This window comes from Heteronotia binoei, chromosome 17 (genome assembly GCF_032191835.1).
Source record: "Heteronotia binoei isolate CCM8104 ecotype False Entrance Well chromosome 17, APGP_CSIRO_Hbin_v1, whole genome shotgun sequence".
NCBI classification, from domain to species: Eukaryota; Metazoa; Chordata; class Lepidosauria; order Squamata; family Gekkonidae; genus Heteronotia; species Heteronotia binoei.
The window spans coordinates 32,513,059-32,537,016 of record NC_083239.1 but is presented as its reverse complement, the minus strand read 5'-3'; the positions used below and the strand labels follow the sequence as shown (position 1 = coordinate 32,537,016).

Sequence of the window (23,958 nt, the reverse complement as noted above, 5' to 3'; positions counted from 1 at the left end):
CAGGACCCCCCAAAAGGAAGGGAGGCACCCAACTGGCAAGCAGGGCTTTCTTTAAAGCAGGAACGCACAGGAATGCAGTTCCGGCTGGCTCAGCTCTAGGGAGGTGTGGCCTAATATGCAAATGAGTTCCTGCTCGGCTTTTGTTGTCAGGAAAAGCCCTGTGTGAAATAATGGTGACACCACGGGTGTGGCCTAATATGCAAATGAGTTCCTGCTGGGCTTTTTCTACAAAAAAAGCCCTGCTGGCAAGGTTGTGAGTGTGAGGGCTGCAGACCAAGGGAACCTCACTGTAGGCTCAAATACCATTGGGCCTGGCCAGATTGGGGAGCAGATGCTAAGCACAATATCCACCTGATCCCATCTGAGATCAGAGACATATATAACATCTTTTAGGGCTGGCAATGACTACAAAGCCAATTTCTTTGTTTCTTCTCCACTCTCATCTTTAGTCTAGAAGTTTCAATTCTGACTAGGTGAACATAAGAGAACATAAGAGAAGCCATGTTGGATCAGGCCAACGGCCCATCAAGTTCAACACTCTGTGTCACACAGTGGCAAAAAATTTTATACACACACACACACACACACACACACATATACACACTGTGGCTAATAGCCACTGATGGACCTGTGCTCCATATTTTTATCTAAACCCTTCTTGAAGGTGGCTATACTTGTGGCCGCCACCACCTCCTGTGGCAGTGAATTCCACATGTTAATCACCCTTTGGGTGAAGAAGTACTTCCTTTTATCCATTTTAACCTGTCTGCTCAGCAATTTCATCGAATGCCCACGAGTTCTTGTATTGTGAGAAAGGGAGAAAAGTACTTCTTTCTCTACTTTCTCCATCCCATGCTTTTAGAAAAGTATATTTAAACCCAATGTCCCATCCTACATGTGGATGGCCCTTATGTACCTCTCCTTGTTCTTTTTCAGAATGATGAAAGCCCCTCGAAAGAACATGTGGCTGTGGATACAGCATTCAAATCCCAGCTGCTGCATTCTTAAATGACAGCTATGACCCTGAACCGAAAAGGGTTGCTCTCATTGAATTGGGAAGTTAGCTCACTTACCTCATGGAGGATTTCTCTGGAGGAGCCACTGAAGGAGGTCAGCCATGAGCCAGGGGTGAGCAAGCGCAAGTCTTTCTGCCCTATACAGTCTCACAGACCAGCTGACTTGAGGTGCCGCAGGTACATTTCTCCAAGCAGCTGTCTAACATAATTCTCTCTCCAACCTGTAAGCAAAGAGAAGGGGGACTTGATTGGTGGTAAGGTAAAGACCGCATGCCCAACAATAGCTAATAGCAGAACAAAAAGCAATAATCTCTGGCCAGGCTAGATTGGTTAAGAGATGCTGGGCACTGCATCTGCCAGAAGCAAGAAACAAACTCTGTGTAATGCCTTTCATCAGGACCAACCGCAATGACACAAAACATTGTTCAAGCATTTGAGCTAGGCTTGCCAGCTCTGGGTTGGGAAACACCTAGAGATCTAGGAGACAAAGCCTGGGGAAGGAGGAGGAGAACATAAGAACATAAGAGGAGCCATGCTGGATCAGGCCAATGGCTGTCCAGTCCAACACTCTGTCTCACGCAGTGGCAAAAAACAACAACAGGTGCCATCAGTAGGTCCATCAGTGGGGCCAGGATGCCAGAAGCCCTCCCACTGTTGCCCTCTCCAAGCATCAAGAATACAGAGCATCACCAAGAGGAAGAAGAAGAGCTGGATTTATACCCTGCTGTTTACTTGGACTCTCAGAGGAGTTCACAATCTCCTTGCCTTCCTCTCACAACAGACACCCTGTGAGGTAAGTGGGACTGAGAGAGCGCTGAGGAAACTGTTCATGAGTGAACAGCTCTGAGAGAACTGAGACTAACCCAGCTCCTGCTGCCACATGGGAAGCCTCATGGAAAAGCAGCGAGCACTGCCTGGGAGTAGGGGGGCTCCCTCCAGCCTAGGGGAAACCAAGTCAGCTCCCCTGCCCACCCACCTGCCTCCCACCCTCTGTCCCCAGCCCTCCCTCACCTTGGAACATGGCCCTCATTTTCTTCCTGTCTACGCGGAACTGCTCCTCATCCCACTCCAGGCTGACCAAGTGGGTGCGGGTGAGGCCAGCTGAAGAGGATCTGCCACAGGCGCCCTCTTCATTGGGCAGAGGTGAGTTGGCACTGTGCTCACTGTTGGAGCCTGGGTCAGAGAGTGAGTAGCCCAGAGGGGTGGGTGGCCATCCTTCTGCCAGCCACTGCTGCTCCTCCTCCACTCAGTGGGCCAAGCTGCAACTCATTGCCAGCACTGGCAACAGAACAAAACAACACAGGCAACTACTGCCCCATTGTCACTCTCGCCCTCCTCCACCTCTACCTCCTCCTCTCCACAGCAGCAATAGCAGCAGCCAATGTCCCTGCCTTCTCCTTCTCAGGACTCTATTGGGCTCCATAGCCACCAACCACCAGCTTTATCCCAGCCTGCCAGAACCTTGGTGACGGTGGCTTTCTTCCCACACTTACAATTCTGCGCCCCTGGACTGCTGGTGCCCCCGGCGATGGCCTAAATTGCCTAGCGGGCAGTCCGACTCTGCTCCTATCTGTGGAGTTAAATGGGGCTGGGAGTTTTTTTCAGAATTACAACTGATCTCCAGATTACAGAGATCAGATTCCTTGGAGGAAATGGCAGCTTCAGGGGATAGGGAGAATGGTCTCTATATTTATTTATTTATCTACCTACTTCATTTATAACGCACTTTCCACTCCCCCCCCCAGTGGGGACCCAAAGCAGCATATATTGCTTCCTTCTCCATTTTATCCTCACAACAACCCTGTGAGGTGGGTTGGGCTGAGAACAGGGCTTTTTTTTGTAGAGGGAACGCCTTTGCATACTAGGCCACAGGACTTTTTTTGAGCAGTAATGCACACGAATGCAGTTCCAGCTGGCTTGGTGTCAGGGGATGTGGCCTAATATGCAAATGAGTTCCTGTTGGCCTTTTCTTTTAAAAAGCCCTGTGTGTAACAATGGTGACATCAGGGGGTGTGGCCTAATACACAAATGAGTTCCTGCTGGGCTTTTCTACAAAACCCCCCTGCTACGCCACATCCCTTAGTGTAGCCAATCCTCCAAGTGCTTACAGGGCTCTTATTACAGGGCCTACTATAAGCTCTTGGAGGATTGGCTACATCAGGGAGGTGTGGCCTAATACGCAAAGGAGTTCCTGCTACAGAAAAAGCCCTGGCTGAGAATGTGTGACTGGCCCAAAGTCACCCAGTCATAGAGTTGTCAGCCTCCTGGTGGAGCCCCAGTGAGTCACAATATCAACTAATACTACACTAAGCAAAAAGACTTCTGGCATATGAGTAATGACAACACAAACATATCTTGCCAGGAATGCCATCCGTTCAGTAAATAACTAAATTTATCTGCATTCAAATCACAATATATTACATTTGTGTCAACAGCCAAAGCTGATTTTAATCCTAAAAGGCGCACAAATGCTTTTCATTCTGGTTGAAAACAATATGCATAAGCAGCCGGCGGCAGCGGCTAGACCACTGAGACAGGCACATGGTATTGCATGTTTTTGTGTGCCTGCCTTGATCCAAATGGCATCTGCCAGCTCCGTTCCTGCTATAACAGGGTGAATGAATGGAGCACTGCACCAACATGGGAAAACGGGGGATTAGAAAGTGAAACCTCTGATTTCTGTGGAATCTTACAGCGGCAGCTGTTTGTTTTCCAGGCTCCAACTGTAGCTCTGGCCTTTTGGCACACAACTGCATCTGCCTCAAGGCTTTGGCAGACAGTCTGCCCCATGCCTCTAGTTACACAGAAGTCATCCAGACACCAGTTGAAATATTCAGCAGGGATCACCGATAAGTGCCATTGCCTTTAGTTATACTGCATGCATTTGTGGATCACTGCTGTGTCACAGAAATGCACAAACTACCACTACAAACCGCAGCAGTCTTGTTAATCGACGGGGCTTTTTTGGTAGCAGGAACTCCTTTGCATATTAGGCCAGACACCCCTGATGTAGCCAATCCTCTTGGAGCGTGCATAGGCCCTGTACGAAGAGCCCTGTAAGCTCTTGGAGGATTGGCTACATCAGGGCCTAATATCCAAAGGAGTTCCTGCTACAAAAAAAGTCCTGCTAACTGGATCACAACTCAATTAGCTTCCTTCGGATTCCTGCATATGTTTGTACTGCTGCAGCACCCTCCAGATTCACTTTAGGCTGAATCTTGTCCCCAGTCACGAAGGAGAATGAACAAGCCATTGCATATCTGGGGAAGGACCACTGATCACAGCCAGAAGGTATCCTGTAGGCTTCCCAACCCTCCCGCCCTGGCGGGGGACCCCAAGATTTTCACCCTCTTTCCCTGCTCCCCAAAAAAATGAAAGCGGGGGGAGGGGGGAAACGGTGCTGGGGAGCATGGCGAGCCGCGCCGATGCCGCCCCCTCCCCGCCCACCGCAGCTGCTCCTCCGAGATGAGCCCAGGCTGAGCCCATTTCGGAGGAGAGGCGGTAGCAGCGCAGGGGAGGGCGAGGCAGGCCAGGAGCATGGCGAGCCGCGAATCCGGGCCCTTCTAGGACCCGGACTCATGGCTCGCCATGCCCCCGGCCCGCCTCCACCCCCCCTCCGATTCCACCCCAGAGGAATCGGAGCCCATCTTGGAGGAGCAGCCACGACGAGCGGAGAAGAGGCAGCAGCGGCCTCGCCCGCTCCGAGACGGGGCGGGTCGGCGTTTCCCCCTCTCCCCCTAGCTCCACCCCAGTGTCTCCTGGCTCCATCCCCAAAGTCTCCTGGCTCCACCCCCAAAGTCCCCAGATATTTCTGGGGTTGGACTTGGGAACCCTAGTATCCTGTAATCATACACAGTAGTGCCAGCCTTATGGTTGCCAGCCTCCAGATAGCACCTGGAGATCTCCTTCTAGGCCGCCCTTCTCCCATGAATTATATTCAGTGTTCTTCTCAGAGTTGACATTTTTGCTTTTAATAGCAGAGAACCATACCTAGTGGAGCTGGATGGGGGTCCTGGCGTTAAAGATTCTCAGTGGCCTCTTTTTCAGCTCCCTGGAGAGAAATGAAGTTGCCTATTCCATCAATTTAAATGGAATTTTAGGCTGCAGAGGGAAAGTGACGTTTCTGCTTCATTCCTGATCGGAATAAATGGCAGCAAAAGTCTCAGGAGCTGAGGGCAAACCCTTCATAGACAAACCACCAGTCTTTGTTTACATGCAGGCAAGGAAGTTGTGGATATTCAGATGGAGACTAAAAGTGGTGTGGTATAGTGATGAGTGTCAAATCCCCACTCTGCTGTGAAACTCACTGGGAGACCTTGGGCTAGTCATTCTCTCTGCCTCTGCCCCCTCCCTCAGTGTAACCTAACTCAGGAGGTTGTTCTATGGATAAAACCAAGCAAGGAAAAGATTCTATATGGTCCTGGGGAAGGACATTTCCTTAGAGAAAGGACAGGACTAAAATGTACCACATAAATCACCAATAAGAAAGAAATTTCTAAATAGTCTGCCTGATGCATCTGTTGAAGGAAATTCTTAGGAAAGTTCATGCTGGAATAAATTAGTGCCATGAGACCTTTTGTCTACTTAGCTATGCCAGATTGAATGGTTACTCGTATCCAATCTGTCCCTAAGGGTGGAGTAGAATATTTAATATTGCAGCAGGCCAATGTCTGAAAATTGCATTTGGAGGAGAGTGGGAGGGTATAATGTTCTCTGAATAGAAAGAATTGGCCACTCAGTATGTAAAACTGCTCAGAGAATACTTGCCAATCAAGTGTTTATGGGTTTTTTTTTTCTTATTTAATAAGCTTTGGTTGGAATTGAGCTTTTTCACAGAACTGTCTTCATACTTGGCCACCGGGGTTGTTTCTAATCATTGCTGCTGTTGGCATTGAGTCACTGTGACCTTTTCACCTATTCTTGCTTGGAGGAGTTATAGCTCATCTCTTACTCCCAAGTGACTACTGTAGACTAACACTGATGTGATTCAGTGAAGAAAAAGAGTCATTATTTGTTGTTTATACCCAGGTGGGGAATTTGCAGATATTCAGGTACAGATTTAAATCTGAGTGATCTGTGAATAAAAGGCTCAAATTTCCACATATTGCATATAAACAAGAGTTGTTGAGTCAGGACAGTCTTCGGGATCACACATAAGCTCCCATCAGTCTTGACAGAGTCAGACTAAGATCTATGAGACCCAGGTTCGAATCCCCACGCTGCGGTGGAAGCTCATGGGTGACCTTGGGCCCATCACCGACTTTCAGCGTAACCTAAATCACAGGTGGTTGTTGTGAATATAAAATAAAACAGGAGAGTTGTAAATTGTTTTGGAAATGGTCCTCTGGAGTCTTTTAAACCCTGCTTTTGAGCACAGCATTGTGACCTTTGTATGGTCACTTCAGATGAACTCATTGAGCGTTTCGCACTGACCTTAATCAGGAGCGACGTCCCTCTTCACCGCGCAATGTCTGCGTGGATTTCGCACTAATTGCTCCGCAGAACCCGGAAGAGCTGCAAAGTCCTGCGGCTTTTGCGTCACAAATGTAAACTGGTTTTTGGCCAGTTTACATTTGCGACGCAAAAGCCGCGGGACTTTGCGGCTCTTCCGGGTTCTGCGGAGCAATTAGTGTGAAATCCGCGCAGACGCTGCGCGGTGAAGAGGGACGTCGCTCCCGATTAAGGTCAGTGCAAAAACGCTCATTGTGACTGAGGCATCCATGTTTGTTTATTGAACCATCAACCCACTTGCATTTCCAAGTCCCTTAATTCTTCTCTAGGAACACATTATTGTGTTCTATGGATTATGTTATGGGTTGAACTTGTGGAAGCAGGCAGTTTAAATGCATCACCAGCATCAATCAGGACGAAAAAGGAGACACTGGATTCAGCATTCTGAAGACATGACGAGTCATCATTGGTTAAGGCAACAGCCAATCACATAGCCCCAGGAGCTAGCATCCTTCTTCACTCTTCCAAACATCATTTCTCCAGCTACCCACTGAATGGGTCCATCAATAGACTGCACTTGGCATATTACAGATGACCATCATCAAGAGTTATATAGTATAGTCTGGCTTCTTATCCAGAACAGTGTAAGTAGTTTTCAAAAATGCAGCTCAGAGGGAGCTCAAAAGGGAGGGAGCTCAAAAAGACCAGTTGTAATAGAAGGTAGACTTGCAGACTCAGGTCCCAGAGCTCCTAATGATTTCAAGAGGGCTTTCAATAAGGTCGTCCTGGCATTATGCAACACTCATTATCTCCAGTGGGGCTCTGGCTCAGTGGCAGAGCATCTGGTTGATACAAGGATTAGAACTCTAATGATTTTGGTAAACAAGAAAGCATAGAAACAGTTTCAGCTGAGTTTGTTTTCCTGACAGAGGGAATGAAGCAGAAAAGATGGCTATGGCTGAGACGGGAGTCCATTTTATGAGCCATCCGCAGTCCTTGCCAGCCTGCCTGGAGGGAGGCATTTTCTGTGTCATCAACCTAATTCCAGATGCTTCTGCACTGTGACTCAGACCTCATCTATGGAAATGCACAGGTAAGTCATCGGAGAATAGCAGTTGCCAATCAGCAGCCAGCCCCCCCCCCCCATGAAAGAAGCATCAGCTTTGTAATCCATGGAATGTTCACAAGGTTTTATTTCCTACTAGGAATAAGGCCCATTGTGGGAGAAATACGAGCTCTAGAAAGTGGCTGAAGGCAAGTGCTCCCTACCCTTGCTGCCTTCCCACTCACCCTTGGTGTCTTCTCACCCCCACCCCCCAACTTTCTGCCCCTGCCGCCTTCCAACTACCACTCACCCCTAACTACCTATTCCTCTCAGCTACCCCCACACCCTTGGCATGCCACTACTTCCCCAACCCTTGGCATTCACTGATCCCAACATCCTTGCTGCTTTCCCACCCATCCCTCAGCTGAAACAGATGCTGGTTTCCCCAGTCCCCCCCCCCCCATGTGTGTGTGTGTATCTGTGGTGGCTCAAAGCCCTGAAAGAGGCCCAGGATGGAGATAAGGAAGACTAATTGTGGGAGGGGCATGAAAACAGTCACACAGATGCTAAAGCTCAGCATTCCTTTTGTTTGCAATGCATTTTTGCTGCCTTTTCCTGTCATGTTCATCCTTGTGGCATTTTGCATCAGTGTGAGCTTGTGGCTTGATCTAGGGTATTTTTTGCCTGGCTTGATTGTATTATAGTACACCATAGAGTGTAAACCTCAAGGTGACTGCTTTCTGTAGGGGAACTGATCTGACTTCTGCTCTCCATCTTCCCCCACTCCCTGCAACCTCTACCTAGGAAAAGTACAGTCTTTCTCCACGGTGTAGACCAAAACAGGAGGGACTTCACCTTAGCAGGGTGTAATGACACAAAGTCTGCCTTGCAAAACAGCCAGGGGAAGTTATCTCTGCCATCTGGAGAGTAGTTGTAATTCTGAGTGATCTCTAGCCATCACCCGGAGATTGGCAACAATGGTTCCCCATGAGAAAATGTCTGGTTTGAAGGGTAGAATCTATGACATTGTACTTGTTTGAAGCCCCACCCCTTCTCAAACCCCACCCTCTCCAGGCTCCACCCCTCAAATCTCCAGGAAATTCCCACCCTGGAGTTGCCAACCCTATCTTCTTCCCTTTATCTGCACCTCTGACTTCACATTTCCATCTTCTCCCCCCTCCCTGCAGGCTCTACCTAGGAAAAGTGCAGTCTTTCTCCACAATGGAGGGGACTAAAGCAGCTTACTTCATTCTCCTGCCCTCCTTTGGATCTGTACAGCAATCCTGTAAGTTAGGTTAGGCTGAAAGTCTGTGACTGATCCAAAAATCACACAGACAGCTTCCACATCAAGAATCTGGGTATGGCAGACCTTGCTCTGAAGCCCTAACTCCTATGCCCCACTGTCTGTCATGGGGGGGCTGCTGTTGAACAGGAGCAAGCATCCAGGCCTAGGGTAGCCAACCTTCAGGTGGAGCCTGAAGAGCTCCTGGGATCACAGCTGAACTCCATACAATCTTCATCTGTTTGGGGGTGAGGCTGAGGTAGGGCTGCCAAGCCCCCAGTCCTGGCAGGGAATCCCCCACCTGGGAGGCTCCCAACCCGCTGGCCCGCTGGCTGGGAAGTGACATCATCAAAATGACGGCGCCTGTGCGGGTCCGCTTTAGGCGTTTCCAGGAAAACTCTATGGTTTTCCTGGATACTCTAGCCATTTGGGAGGAAAAATTCTATGGTACAATAGATACCCAGAAGTGATGTCATCGTGCTGCGCTCGTGCTTTGCGTGTGCAGAAGTCCCCCATTCCGGGAAGCTGGGAACTTGACCGAGGGGAGGAGGGAGAAAGGGAGTGACAGGAACGAGGCAGCAGTCATGGCATTGACAGCAGCTCACTTTGGAGGCTGCATGTGCTGGGAGGCCATCTGTGTGGGTCATTGATGGGATGGAAGAGGTCTGTTGCTGCTGGTGGCCGTGATGCCTTTCATGAGGCTTCAGCAGAACAACAGCCCTTTCTGAGCCTGGTTGAAAGAGAGAACACAGAAGAGCATTGGAGATACGTCTGTCTAAGGTAAGACAATTTTGGCAGTTTGTTCAACATTCCTGGGTCTGCAGTAGACGGGGGCTGGGGAGTCAGCCAACAGGAGATGCTGACTGAGTCAGGATGAGCCACTGGTTTGTTGAGTATACCCCTAATGCTCCATTTGGCCACCACCATAGGGGAATAATAATCGATGATGATTGATGATGATGATGATGAATCAAGCAGAATTCTTGAAATACCAAAAGGCTGAAAAGGGTTTTGTTTTTAACACAAGAAAGACACAGGAGTGTTGCAGAGCTTTAAACACTGATTGGATTTTATTCCAAGTAAAAGAAGGAGTAATTCCGCGGTGGCTTAAAATTTCTTCTGTCTCAGACAAATGGGCTCAAAATGGATCATATTTAGGTTTTTTTGATGGGGACATTTTGTGGTGGAGTTGTATAACTATTGGTAATTAGAGGGATGGTTCTTAAAATGAGTTTTTTTCCATGCCAAATGTACAATACAGAAAAGACGGAGGAGGGCCTGTTCAGTTCTTCCTTTGAGGGAACTGAGGGGTCTTGAAAAGTTTTAAAACTGGGGTTTTTAAAAGTTTATGTGAAATATTTTTCTTTAGAAATGAGGGAAATGCTTTCTAAGATGAGATTTTTTCCCCACTGAAAACTGTGAATTTGAAAATCCTAAGGACTTTTTAAAGTAGTCCAGTGGGGAAAAATATAGAAATTTTGGAGCATACTGAAAAAAACAATCCAGAAACAAAACAAACCAATCTCATAGGAAATACTGTCTCTTTTGTCATGAGGGCAACACTTCCTAAGATGAGGTTTCTCCCAGCTCAAAATGCTAAGTTTGAATAACCCTGAGGACTTTGTCAATTATTTTAATGAAAAAACTGGTATCACTGGCTTTTAAAAAAATAGTAAATATATTTAGAGCTTTCTAATAGCTCTTATTTAGAGCTTTCTAATTTATCTTCTTTGTATGTCTTTGAGGCCAAAAGGCCTAGTATTGGGGCAGCAGGGTAGATCTCGGTGACCTCCAGTTCTGCTTTGTAAGTTAAAATTGTTGGGAGTTCCCTGGACTTCCAGGGAAATATAGTATTCTTGGATTCTGACTTGGCAAAGACAGCATTGGGGCTTGCCCAGGACTCTTCCCCTCAGCTTCTGAGTCTTAATCCAATCCTTGCATTTCTCTAGGGGCTATGAGCTAATGCCCAGGGCTTGTGATGGACTGGTTCCATATCTTCTGTCCCTTGGGTGAGGTTTGTTTGATAACCTTTGTGCCCTGTGAATTGGCAGTGCTTCCTAGTGAGTTCTGTGGAACTAGCTTGGCTCCTCTCCTCCATAGAAGGACTTGGCTCCTTTCCTCTATAAAAGAGGAAAGGGTAGCAGAGAGAGAGATAAGGAGAGTGGATAGAACCCTTCTTCCTTTGTCAAACTCAGACTGGGCTACCAAAGGTAAGAGACTTCTGCTGGACTATTGTCTTCTGCTGCTGTTCAGGTATGCTTGTTGAACTCAACTGAGGTCATTTGTGACCTGGCCTGGGCACTGATCCACCTACCTGCTTACTCTTCACCTCTGACTTCTGTCCCTTCTGCTTTGCAAGAAATGTAGCCTCTTTCCTCTTCCCGTTTTTCTCATCACCTCATTTTTAGTACACCCATAGGGTTGCCAATCCCCAGGTGGGAGCAGGGGATACCCCGGTTTGGAGGCCCTCCCCTCGCTTCAGGGTCATCAGAAAGCGGAGGGGGGCAATGTCTGCTCAGCACTACATTATTCCCTATGGAGACTGATTCCCATAGAATATAATGGAAAATTGATCCATGGGTATCTGGAGCTCTTTGGGGGGGCTGTTTTTTGAGACAGGAGCATCAAATTTTCAGCATATCATGCAGTGCTTCTCCTCAAAACACCCACCAAGTTTCAAAAGGTTTGGACCAGGGGGTCCAATTCTATGAGCCCCCAAAGAAGGTGCCCCTATCCTTTATTATTTCCAATGGAGAGAAGGCATTTAAAAGATGTGCGGTCCCTTTAAATGTGACGGCCACAACTCCCTTTGAAGTTCAATCATACTTGTCACAACCTTGTTCCTCCCCAAAGTTTCCTGGCTCCACCCCAAAGTCCCCAGATATTTCTTGAATTTGACTTGGCAACCTTATACACCCACCACATCCAGTGACCCATGTGTCCATGCCCAGAAGATGACTAGGAGCTGAGTTTGGTCAGTCTGATTCTCTGGAATCCTGCACTGTTGCTTTGCAGTTAGTTTCTGAGGCCCTATCCAAAAGGAATAGATTTAAAGCTTTGCAACTCTAAATCCTCTGGTGTGTAAGCAAATCCCTTCTCCCATATCACCTTCTGTTACTCATCTTATCTAAGGAGGCTCTACTTCAATTGCCCCAGCCTTATCTCAGCATATGAGACACAACTGAGCTTCTGACACCAAGGGATTTACTGCTTACAATGATTCACCAGGTTCCCTTATTAGAAAATTCACTTTTGAATTTTCTATTGTGAAGGCCTTTGGAGACAACAAACAGACATCGTGTTTGCTGTGCTTATATATTTGCATTGGTGCTATGGCTTGATTTGATATGATAAGTTATGATTTCATTATATTGTCTGCTTTAATTGCACCTTTTATGATTTTATGATATTTGGCCAAAAAGTGGCACACTACTTTTTTTTTGGGGGGGGGGGGGGATATAAAATAGCAAGGCAATTTAAACTGTTTGAGAGAGGCTTTGCTTTTTAATAAAGTGCACAGACATGAAACTGCCTACAATTGAGTCGGACCCCTGGGCTATTACAGTCAACGCTGCCAGCTCTGACTGACAGCAGCTCTCCAGGATCAAGTTCTTTTCACACTGCTGACTCCTTGATATTTTTAGAAAGGAGATACCAAGGTTCAAACTTGGAACTTCTGCATGCAAGGCAGATGTCTCTTGCTCACATCTGCCCAATCCAATATTTCAAAGGAAACAAAATCCTGGAAAAGCTAATTAGTACTAAGTCACACACCTTTATCTGTTTCTGTAGCAAAACCCACTTGAAAATTCCATGAGGTGGCTGCTAGGGATGGGCACAAATCAGGAAAATGTGGTTTGGATCATGGTTTATGAGCCACAAGCTGTCACAAGTGTTACCACCATATGAATTGGTTTGGTTTGTGAGGTTCATGATAATCCCCCCACCAATTTCTCAAAGACACCAAACTATCAGGAGATCTCTGGCTTTTTCTCCTCTACTTGCCCTCCAAATTTGGTGAGAATTGGATTTATGGGCTCCAAATTACAGCCCCCCCCCACCATAAGGTGCCCCAGGAAAGTGCTTTCTGGGGAAATAGGTGCTGGTTCAGAAGGTTCAGGTGTGTATAGAATGGACTCTGTGAAAGCTAGTTAAATCAGACTCTGGGAACCTCCCTCTGATACTCTTTTACTTGTCCTCCAAGTTGTGGGTAGATTGAATTTAGGGAGCCCAAAGAAAATGTCCCCAGGAAAGTGCTTTTGTGGAAAATGTAAGGGAACTTCACTCTGCTGCCCGCTCCTCTACAATATCTCCCTTGTTGCTTTGATCTTTAGTAAACATTTTGATTGAGCAGAGACAGTCTGTCTGGAAATTTATCCATTCAAGAACCACCACAAACTGCTTTAAATTTTGTGGAAAGTTCGTGCCAGTTGACCTACTATGAACGAACTTCAGTTCATGAACCACGAACCAGCCAAAATTCATCATGAACTTTAATTTGTGAGCCGGTTTGTGCCCATCCCTGGTGGCTGCTTTCTTTTCACAGGACAGAGGAGCCAAGCTTGAAGGCTCTGGACAAAACCAGTATCAAGCTGCTTTGTGTGTCTAACCTGAAGTCTGTCTGTTTGTCTTCATTCATTTGTACCTTACTTTTCTCCCCAATGGGGATTCAAAGAGGTTTACATTGTTCTCCTTACCACCATGTTATCCTCCCAACAACGCTGGAGGTAGGTCACCCAGCAATCTTCCATAGCACAAGTGGGGAATTGAACCCCAGTTTTTATCAGATCTAACTTGAGTTTCATGAGTCTGTTCACCCAGATCCATAGCTTTTGATTTCCTTCCTCATTCCAAATGGGCACCTTTCGAAAAACATTTGTTTGTGTGTTTGTTTATAGTCTGCCTTGCTTACTGAGACTGAAGTCAATACAACCAACAGGATGAGACTTCCAATATACAAAGAAACAGGGTATAGATTCCACAGAGATCTGAATCAGACCTGAAACAAAGCATAAGCATTTCAACATGACACTTTAAACAATACAGAAGTTTCATGGTAAGGGTAACTTAGATTAACAGAGACTCACTACACAGTATTTAATAAATGCAGGAATAAAGAGGACTTGTTCCCCCCATTTCTTGGGCCTCTCCTGCCCACAAAATTCTATGCCTCAGCACTTTTCAAATTTAGTAATTCCCTCTCAGCATAGAGCATTTATGCTGGCTAGATCTAATATATTTCCCTCTGCCATGGTTACAGGCGGATATAAGGGTATCCCTTATGAGGCAAGATACTGTGGGTGTCACTGCAGAGAACCTGACTCTGTACAGCATATCCTCTTATACCGCCTGTTGTTTACTCAGTTACATTTACACTTGATTTGTCCTCTCTTCCAATCCTCCAAGGCTGAGACCAATAGAGGCATCAAGTTTTTGCTAGCAGATAAATGCACTGAAATTACTGAGCAGGTGGCAGCCTTTTTGGCACATGTACTGAGGATGAAAGAAACAGGAAAAAGGAGATGGAAGAGGGGAAAGGAAAAGGAGGGAGTGAAAGTCTATACAACGCTTAATCATGTTCCCCCTTCTGATTATTAAAACCTTTTATTGCAAAATTTTATTTTATCTTATTCTTTTTTTTCCTAACTGTGATATTCAAGATTAAGATTATTGTCCTTTTGAATCCCTATTATTATTATTATTAATTTTCAATTGGTATCATAATTTGATGTATTTATATTGTTTGATTTATAGGCAGATTGCATGCTCATTTCTTTCTGTAAAATATTGTTATGCCATTAAAGGTTATTGGAATTGGAAACTGGGATTATTTACTTATTTAGTACATTTCTATGCCGCCTCTTCAGAGTCCTGCTTTCAGTAGTATATCAGTAGAGTAGTCCACAGTTAAGCTTTACCAGAGCATAGTTCTGAGAAGGGCTTTTTTTGTAGCAAGAACTCCTTTGCATACTAGGCCACACACCCCTGATGTAGCCAGTCCTCCTGGAGCTTACAGTAGGCCCTGTACTAAGAGCCCTGTAAATTCTTGGAGGATTGGCTACATCAGAGGGGTGTGGCCTAATATGCAAATGAGTCCCTGCTACAAAACCCGCCCCTGGTTCCAAGGCATTTCATTACACAGCCCTATAACCTGTGTAAAACAAGCCCTCCTCAATAATTTAGTTTTACATAGCCTGCAGAAAGCCAGGAGGAGGAGAGCCTGTCCTAACCTCACACAGGGAGGCCATTTCATAAGGTGGAAGATACAATAGAGAATGAGCATTGCATGGGGCAGTTATTGATTTTGCCCTTTTGCAGGGTGGTGACTGCAGAAGATAGCTCCAGATTTCCCATCACTGCCCCCAATGGTGAGAAAACTATCCTTCTATTAAGGAAACTCTTAAAGGCAAAAAGCATCTTTCTGCCCAAAGGAGAGTTTTGTCTGGAAATCTCCATATCAGTTGACATGTCAAGGGGATTCTAGGGGCTTTTGCAAACATCAAGGCAGGGGTGTCAAACTCATTTGTTATGAGGGCCGGATCTGACATAAATGAGACCTTGTTGGGTTGGGCCAGGCTGTGTCGGATCGGGCCATGTGTGTACCTATTTAAGATTAGGTAGCAGAGATATAAACCTTTTAAAGGACATAGGCAAACACAATTAATTTTTTTTCAAAAAAATAAATTAAGATATGCTTAAAACATTAGCACTTGTTGGTCTTAAGGCTGCTTTCTTTGTATTTCTTCCATGGGATCCAGAGAACTGGGCAAAGGAAGCTCTGGCTCTTTCCTTCCTTCCCCAGGGGACCAGGAGGGGGAGGAGCCTCAACCAATGGAGAAAATTGAGGTTTTGTCCAGTAGCTCCTGTGTGATTGAGCAAGCCTTGCAAAGCAAACAGATGCAGAAGGAAGCAAGAGACAGGGAGAAGGAAGTAGACAACAGCCAGTTGCTCGGGGGCCTGACAGGAGCCCTCAGGGGGCCTGATTTGGCCCCTGGCACATGTTGCATTAAGGTGTTCTGAACCAGACTCTCCTTGTAGTCTCCCACCCACCCCTTTCTGGTGTGTCTCTAAATCAGCCTGCTGTATTATTACACTCCAGTGCCTCTGATAAATTGACCTCTAGCTCATATACACTAGAAGAAATTTTGTTCATCTTTAAAGGGCTGTTCACCCCTCCTGTTCCATTCTGCTTCTCACCCTGACTTCTAATCTTCTTGTTTTGCAGCCGTGGCAATGCTGAAGGCTTTGCTCCTCTTGACTGGTTTGGCGCTGCTGAGTGGTGAGTAAATAGTGCTTCAGCTTCTCCAAACAGGGATCCAATGAGCTTGCAGTTTCTCACAGCCTTGCAGGGAAATCTTCCCAAATTCTCCACACTACCCAAAAGATAAGCCCTCATGCAGGGAAGACCCTAGATTGTCTGACACTCTAGAAAAAGCTAACTTCTGCCTCCCCACCCTCCACACTGATAACATCACTGAGTCACATGGGAGTTCCCAATTTGGTGCCCCCTTAGGGTTGCCAAGTCCAATTCAAGAAATATCTGGGGACTTTGGGGATGGAGACAGGAGACTTTGGGGTGGAACCAGGAGCAAGGGTGTGACAAGCATAATTGAACTCCAAGGGAGTTCTGGCCATCATATTTAAAGGGACAGCACACCTTTTAAAATGCCTTCCTTCCATAGGAAATAATGGATAGGGGCACCTTCTTTTGGGGCTCATAGACTTGGACCCCCTGGTCCAATTGTTTTGAAACTTGAGGGTTATTTTGGGGAGAGGCACTAGATGCTATACTGAAAATTTGATGCCTCTCCCTCAAAAGACAGTCCCCCCAGAGCCCCTGATACCCGCTGATCAGTTCCCCATTATTCCCTATGGGAATCGTTCTCCATAGGGAATAATTGCCCAGTAGACATTTCCCTCCCCCCCTCCCTGTTTTCTGATGACCCCCAAACCTGGGGATTGGCAACCCTCTTTCTCTCTCACACACACACTTACTGGTTCCTCCACAATGACATCTGAAAAGAACAGGGGCTACGCTGCTCTCTCTCTCTCTCTCTCTCTCTCTCACACACACACACTCTTAGTTGCTCTGAAATGAAAGCAAAACAAACCAAGGGACTGTGCTGCTGACCTTTCCCCATGAAGTACTTCCTCCTTCCTGCTCAACTTTAAAGGCACACACACACACACATTTTGAAATGGACCTGTTTGCAGGTTTCTAAATCTGCCCGAGATCTAGAGGTGCATGGTGGCTGTGGGGGTGGGGGGAAACTTGTAAAACCAGGGGATCCCCGCTGGGACCTGGGGATTGGGAAGCCTATGCCCCCTGAAGGCTGGCGCCCTAGGCAATTGCCTAGTTTTCCTAGTGGCAGGGCCGGCCCTGCCCCCATGTTCACTCAGTGTGAGTTCCCTCCTTTAAAACATTATATAGATGTCTGCCTTACCTTATTTCAGTTGGCCTCAAAATAAATAGACCAATCCTTTGCATTCTACATGCATTGACAATGCAGGTAAGCCATATAATTTGCCACACGGACCAAAGTAAGATATCTTCATTGCTACACAATGAAAAAACAGGATGTTGAAAGCAACAAATCAGCTTTATTATTTCTTCTTGTTTGATGTTCCTGAAGTCAGATACAGGCAACCAGGGCCGGATCTAGTGGGGGGTACATGGGGTACCTTGCCCCTGGCAGCACCTGAGGGGAGTGCCGAATTAGGTGCTCCCCGGGGGGCAAGTGAGAGGAGCAAGCCAGCAGCCCAGCAGATCGGCTGCTTTTCCTGCCTCTCTCTCTTGTGGAGAAGCATCAAAAGCAGCCTGGCACCCGCCATCTGCCTCCGTCCCCATTTAAAGACCCCACGGCCAGCTGGCTAGTGGGGTCTTTAAATGCGAAGGGAGACAGATTGGCTCCTTTCACTGGTGAAAACAGCCCGGTGCCTTAATCTGCCTCCCTTCTCACTTAAATGGGGAGGGAGGCAAATTGGCTCCTTTCACTGCCTCTCTGCAAAGCAGAGAAGCAGTGAAAACAGCCCCATGCCTGGATCTGCCTCCCCTCTCATATAAATTGGAAGGGAGGCAGATCAGATTGGCTCCTTTTACCCCCTCTCAGAAAGGGTGGAAAAGCAGCGCTGAGTTTTCCCCTCCCCAGGGGTGGAGGAGGCACTGGTGCTGCCTCCCCCCCCCCCATTTTTGAGTGGGGGCACATTTTTTTACTCTTCCCCCCTCCAAAAAAAAATTTGTAGATCTGGCCCTGCAGGCAACTACCCAGGAAGACTGGGGCTGCTATGTAGAGGAAGGCAATGGTAAATGACGTCTGCTCATCTTTTGCTTGGAATGCCCATAGATGGAGTACTCATGAGTTGACTACAAGTAGATGGCACGTTATTTATTCATTCCTGCTCTTGAAGAGGACATTGGTGCGCTCCTTTTTAAAGACCTGAACTTTGTATCCATAGCTTCAGGCACTGAATGGGACTTTTCCAGTCGGGGAACCGCATGTACAGTTTCTCTCTTCTTGGAATTCTTTCTGGTTTTTACTGCATTGTTTCCTACTTTCTGTCATCTAATTTATTTATTATTTTTTTCATTTCTTATGATGTCATTTTGTCATCTCTTATTCCAGATTTTTATTGTATGGTTTTCTAACTTTATATCCCAGTCTTATTACTACATTTATTATAGCTCTTCTACTGTCCCTATTGCATTGCTAAACATTGCCATCTGCCTCGAGTACCAGCAAAAGAAGGTGGTGAAAAGTGCCACCAAGTTACAGCTGCTCTGTGGAGGTTTTAAGGCAAGTGACAAAAAGAGGCAGTTTTGCCCTTGCCTGCCTCTGTGTAGCAAATCTAGATGTCCTTGGAGGTGTCCTTTCCAAGGATTAATCAGAGCTGATCCTACTTATGAGATCGAGTTAACTTGGGCCATCCAGTTCAGGGTACTTAAAGTACATAAATAAAAATACACAGGTGAACTTTCCACAGGTGTACAATCCTAGCTGGGCCCAGATGTCTGTGAGGGTATTCCAGGGCTTTTTTTGAGCAGGAACGCACAGGAACACAGTTCTGGCTGGCTTGGTGTCAAGAGGGTGTGGTCTAATATGCAAATGAGTGCCTGCTGGGCTTTTTCTACAAAAGGAACCCTGGGGTATTCTTTATGTGCATCTCACCCATTTTGGCTCCTGTCTGTGTTTTTGTTTCATTCTTTTATGCTCTTAAAGGTTTTGAATCTGAATCTGTATGCGCATCTCACTTTATAATGGATATTCTTATTTTTTTTAACTCCTAACGATATTGTTCAATACTTCACTATGCCAATGTAACTAAATGTGAACGAGTGTACCCCATGTCCTATATGAAGAACAGTCTGGCCCAGGTATCCAAAATGTTTAAAGTTGTTAGAGATATGGTGAACATCAAACAAAAATTTTGGGGGTAAATGCGTTCTCTCTGTCTTGATATTTGGTTATGCTTATTTAGCCAGTCTATATTCTCCTAATCATCTTTTTATTCTCGGTTCCTCAGGTCACTGCAGAGCACAATTCTATGGCCGACAATCTGGTAATTAATTCCATGTGGTACAGACAGACTGTTATTTTTGTTCCTAGACTTTGCACCTAGTTTCTTTCTTTAGGAGATGGGGCACCATATGATCATAACGTTTCTATCATTTAAGGGGTATTATGGTATGGCCTTGTTTGGGAGGGAACAGGGCAACATGAATGTCTATAACTCAGCTTACAATGTTCCTCCTTGCTTGTGAGACTGCAGCTTTGTTACAGGTTATAAAAGCTGCTTGCCCTTTGTGAAAAGGCGAAACAGAAGACTATAGCTGCCTGTCCTGTACAGAGTCACTCCAGTCTATTCACATTAACTTCAATGAACTTGGGTTGGGATCATGTGAGGAAAGGGTACCCTAACAACGCACTCCTCAAAACAGTTAGCTCTTCTAAGTCCGTTACGTATGGATCTTATCTACAATTTCCATAAATGGTAACACAATTCATTGGGAGAAGGGTTTGAAGGATGGGCAAGGATTGATTATTGACTCGGTGTTAGTAGGACGAATGCATCTGAATACATGGACATGTGAAGCTGTTTTCTACTGAGTCAGATTATTGGTCCCTTCACATCAGTTTTGTCTACTCTGAATGGCAGCAGCTCTCCAAGATCTCAGGAAGCAGTCTTCCATGATCCTTTTCTTCAGAGATACCAAAGACTGAACCTGGAGCCTCAGTAGGGGATATGATGCTGTTGATTTTGATAAGAGTCTCTGTTAGCTCCTTTCCACACCCCCTCTTCTTTTTCCTTGGTGCAGGTTGCAGTGCTAGGCACTACGATATGGTGATGGTGATTGATGGCTCCGGGAGCATTGGGTCTCAAAACTTTGAGCTGGTGAAACAGTTTGTGAACCGCATCGTGGATTTCTTGGAAGTGTCCTATTACGGCACCCGAATAGGGTTGGTCCAGTACTCCAGCACTGCGCGCACTGAATTTTCACTCAACGCATACACATCAACATCACAGATCAAGGCAGCAGTGCAGAGAGTACAATACATGAACGGTGGCACCATGACAGGCCTGGGCATTAAGCACATGTTGGAACAGAGCTTCTCTGCAAGGGAAGGTGCCAGACCTCTCTCCCAGAATGTAGGCAGGATTGGCCTGGTCTTCACCGATGGGCAGTCTGGTGATAATGTCGCAGAATGGGCCACAAGAGCAAGGGCATCAGGTGAGGGTGCCACGAGAAGATGTGTGTAGCTGAGCTCTTGTGCATATATTTGTTTTCCTATTTGCAATCTGTGGATTCAATGAAATGTGGTCTTGAAGTTTCCTTTGAATTAAATAGCTTCATATCACGGTCATTCTGTCCCACACAAAAAAGATCATAGCTTGTTCCACATTATCCATGTGACAAGAAATGATTAGAGTTGCTGACTCCAGCTTGGGAAGTTCCTGGATATTTGAGGGTGGTGTCTGCGGAGGGGAGGGAATTTAATAAGTATGGGATGCCATGGAGGCTGCACTAAGTACCTGCCATGACATGTCCATCAGATGTTTGAGAGCTGGGAAGGAAGGAAGGAAGGAAGGAAGGAAGGAAGGAAGGAAGGAAGGAAGGAAGGAAGGAAGGAAGGAAGGAAGGAAGGAAGGAAGGAAGGAAGGAAGGAAGGAAGGAAGGAAGGAAGGAAGGAAAATAGATGGAGGAGGGAGAAGGGAGATGGAGGGAGAAAAAGCAACTTTAACTTTAAATGCATTCTTCAAGCTGTTGGCTGGCTTGGCTTGGAGGAATGATTTAAAGAGACAAATAGTCCAAGTCAGCCAATGGGGCAGTGAGGGCTTTGAGAGCCACATAATAGGCATTTTAAGCAGCCCTGGGGATGGGAGGCAGACAGACCAAAAAAGCACTTTCACGTGCACACATCTGCTTCCTGTCCCTGTCCCTCCCCCTGAGTCACCCCCAGCTTTGAAAGTGGTGCCTTTTCACTGAGGCAGCTCCGAGGTGCATCCCCAGCCATCTGGAAGGCTGGGAAGCACCTGGAGAGCACCTGGGGAGCTGTGGACAGGGTGCGTGAGCATTCCAGATGCTCTCTGGGCGCACGCAGCCCGTCCCTCTTCTGAGAGCTGTCAGGAAGCTCCAGGGTGTTCTATTTCTGGCTGGCTCTCTTTGGGGCGGCTTGATGCCGTCCCGAGCCAGCCATCTGCTGTTGGCCAGTATGTGTGAGAGAGCTACATCTGGCTCTTCAGCCACAGTTTGGCCACTCCAGTGCTAGAATCAGACTGGAGAACACCTCATGGGGCCCTTGTTACTTGAGACCAGGGCCAGCTGTATATATCCCACACTCGTTTGTGGCACCTGCAAGACTCATTTTACCACAGGCTATATTTCAGATTTCCCTGCGAAGACCTTTCTGCCAGTAGTATATGAATACAGAGACCCATCCTATAGAGATCTAAATTTTGGTCCATTGTCTGTTCTGCAGGGATCATCATGTATGCAGTTGGGGTTGGCAATGCTGCACAAGGGGAACTGCGAAGCATTGCCTCCGTGCCTGTGAATGAGCACTTCTTTTATGCAACGGATTTCAACGCCATGCAACAAATTGCCTCGAAGCTCCAATCCAGGATCTGTGATAGTAAGTGGCTGAGGGGATCTAGGGAAGCGATGCTTGCGCTCATTTCTGCAATGTTCCAATTACGGTTATAGAAGGTCTTTTGTAGCAAGCAAAGGATTTCGGTGCCTTATCTCTGGTCAGAAGGCCTTGAATGGTTTGTTTTTTAACCTTGAAACTCTATCTTGGAGAGCCAGTTTGGTGTAGTGGTTAAGTGTGCGGACTCTTATCTGGGAGAACCGGGTTTGATTCCCCACTCCTCCACTTGCACCTGCTAGCATAGCCTTGGGTCAGCCATAGCTCTGGCAGAGGTTGTCCTTGAAAGGGCAGCTGCTGTGAGAGCCCTCTTCAGCCCCACCCACCTCACAGGGTGTCTGTTGTGGGGGAGGAAGGTAAAGGAGATTGTGAGCCGCTCTGAGACTCTTCGGAGTGGAGGGCGGGATATAAATCCAATATCATCATCATCATCATCATCATCATCATCATCATCATCATCATCATCATCATCTATCTTCCAGCATTTCAACTGTGTTTAATTAGCTAATGTCCCCTTAGTCATTGCACAAAAGGGAACTCAAGGAAAACAATGGTCTCACTTCAGCATACAGAGGGTGAGCTGTTGAGTGGTCAGCTACCCTCCCAGTTGCCGTCCTAGGGGCACTTTCCAGGAACTAATAACCAGTGGATAACATTAGACTTACTTTTGAGTAGACCTGCTTAGGATTGCTCCATAAAAATTGGCATTCATCACAATTAGATATAGAATGTCTAGCGTGTGTACTTTCCAGGGATTCATTTGTATTTGTGGCCCTCTTCCGCTGGTTACCAGTGTCAGTGGTATTGTTCTGTTTTAGATCTAGTGTGTTCCCTCAACAGTATCCAGTGCAGGAAGAAGGTTTGATGGTGTAAAAGGTGCCCTTGTTCTGTGGAAAGTAATAATAATAATAATAATAATAATAATAATAATAATAATAATAATAATAATAATAATAATAATAATAATAATAATAATAATAATAATAATAATAATATTTATTTATATCCCGCCCTCCCCGCCAAGGCAGGCTCAGGGCGGCTAACAGCATTCATAATCATACAATACAATAAATATAGAACTTTAAAATTAACATTATTTAAAAACCAGTCAATACATAATTAAAATTTAACTTAATCTGACAGTGGCAATGATATTCCTGAAGCTATTTCTGTCAGTTTACATAGTAATCAAAATAGTACCCACTCATTGAGGGTCTCAAAAGTGCAAGATACATGTGATGATCAGTCATGTGTAGCTATTATGTTTTGCTTTTTTTTAAGTCTGAGGAATAAGCTACAATGCAATCTATGCAGAGTTACTCTAATATAAGCCCTTTGTTGCTCCCAAGTTGCAGTTTGGCCACCCCTGCTCCAGAATTAATATGGGAATCCCAGGAATATTTTTTGGGGGGGGGTGGGAAGCATGAAATGTAGGAGGCTGGAATTGGCAAAAATCCCCCCTAATTTGTGTAGGTGGAACTTTTGGACAGGATCTAAACTATTGACTTCAATATACTCAGAAGGGTATAACTCTGTTTATGATTGCATTGTGTATGCTTTTCAGTAGTACACTGTAAATGGCTGTGAAGGAAATGAAAGTGTCTTGAAAGGCTAATAAATTGGAGAATTCACCTGGGCTGTTCTGCTCACTGTTTCATTCAGGGTCCAGATCTGCTCCAGTATCCTGCCCTGGGAACAGCCACTATGAGACTTGTGGTAACGGCTGCCCGGCTACCTGTTCTGACCGGATAGCTCCCCTCCTGTGCAAGGACACATGCGCAGCGATCTGCCAGTGCAATGAAGGCTATGTCCGAAATGCTGACCAATGTGTCCCAGTGGACACCTGCAGCTGCACCCACAACGGCATCACCTACAGTCCAAGGGCGGAGTTCTGGGAGGATGAGGGCTGTCGTTCTCGCTGCAAATGTGACCCACAGCTCGGCAAGGCTGTGTGTGTTAAGTCCTCCTGCAAGGCCACCGAAAAATGCACCATGGTCAACGGGGTCCGGGACTGTCAAACCC

General features: G+C 46.3%; 1 protein-coding gene across 1 annotated transcript in view; it reads right to left on the bottom strand.

Moving 5' to 3' along the window:
* LOC132585758 (IgGFc-binding protein-like) overlaps positions 1 to 2,037 on the bottom strand; it is a 43,539-nt gene extending 41,502 nt beyond the window's left edge. The window contains exon 1 of the mRNA XM_060257643.1: positions 2,028 to 2,037. Coding sequence (XP_060113626.1) covers positions 2,028 to 2,037 — 10 coding nt within the window. The remainder of the gene's footprint in view (positions 1 to 2,027) is intronic.
* Between the last annotated feature and the right edge of the window lie 21,921 nt (positions 2,038 to 23,958).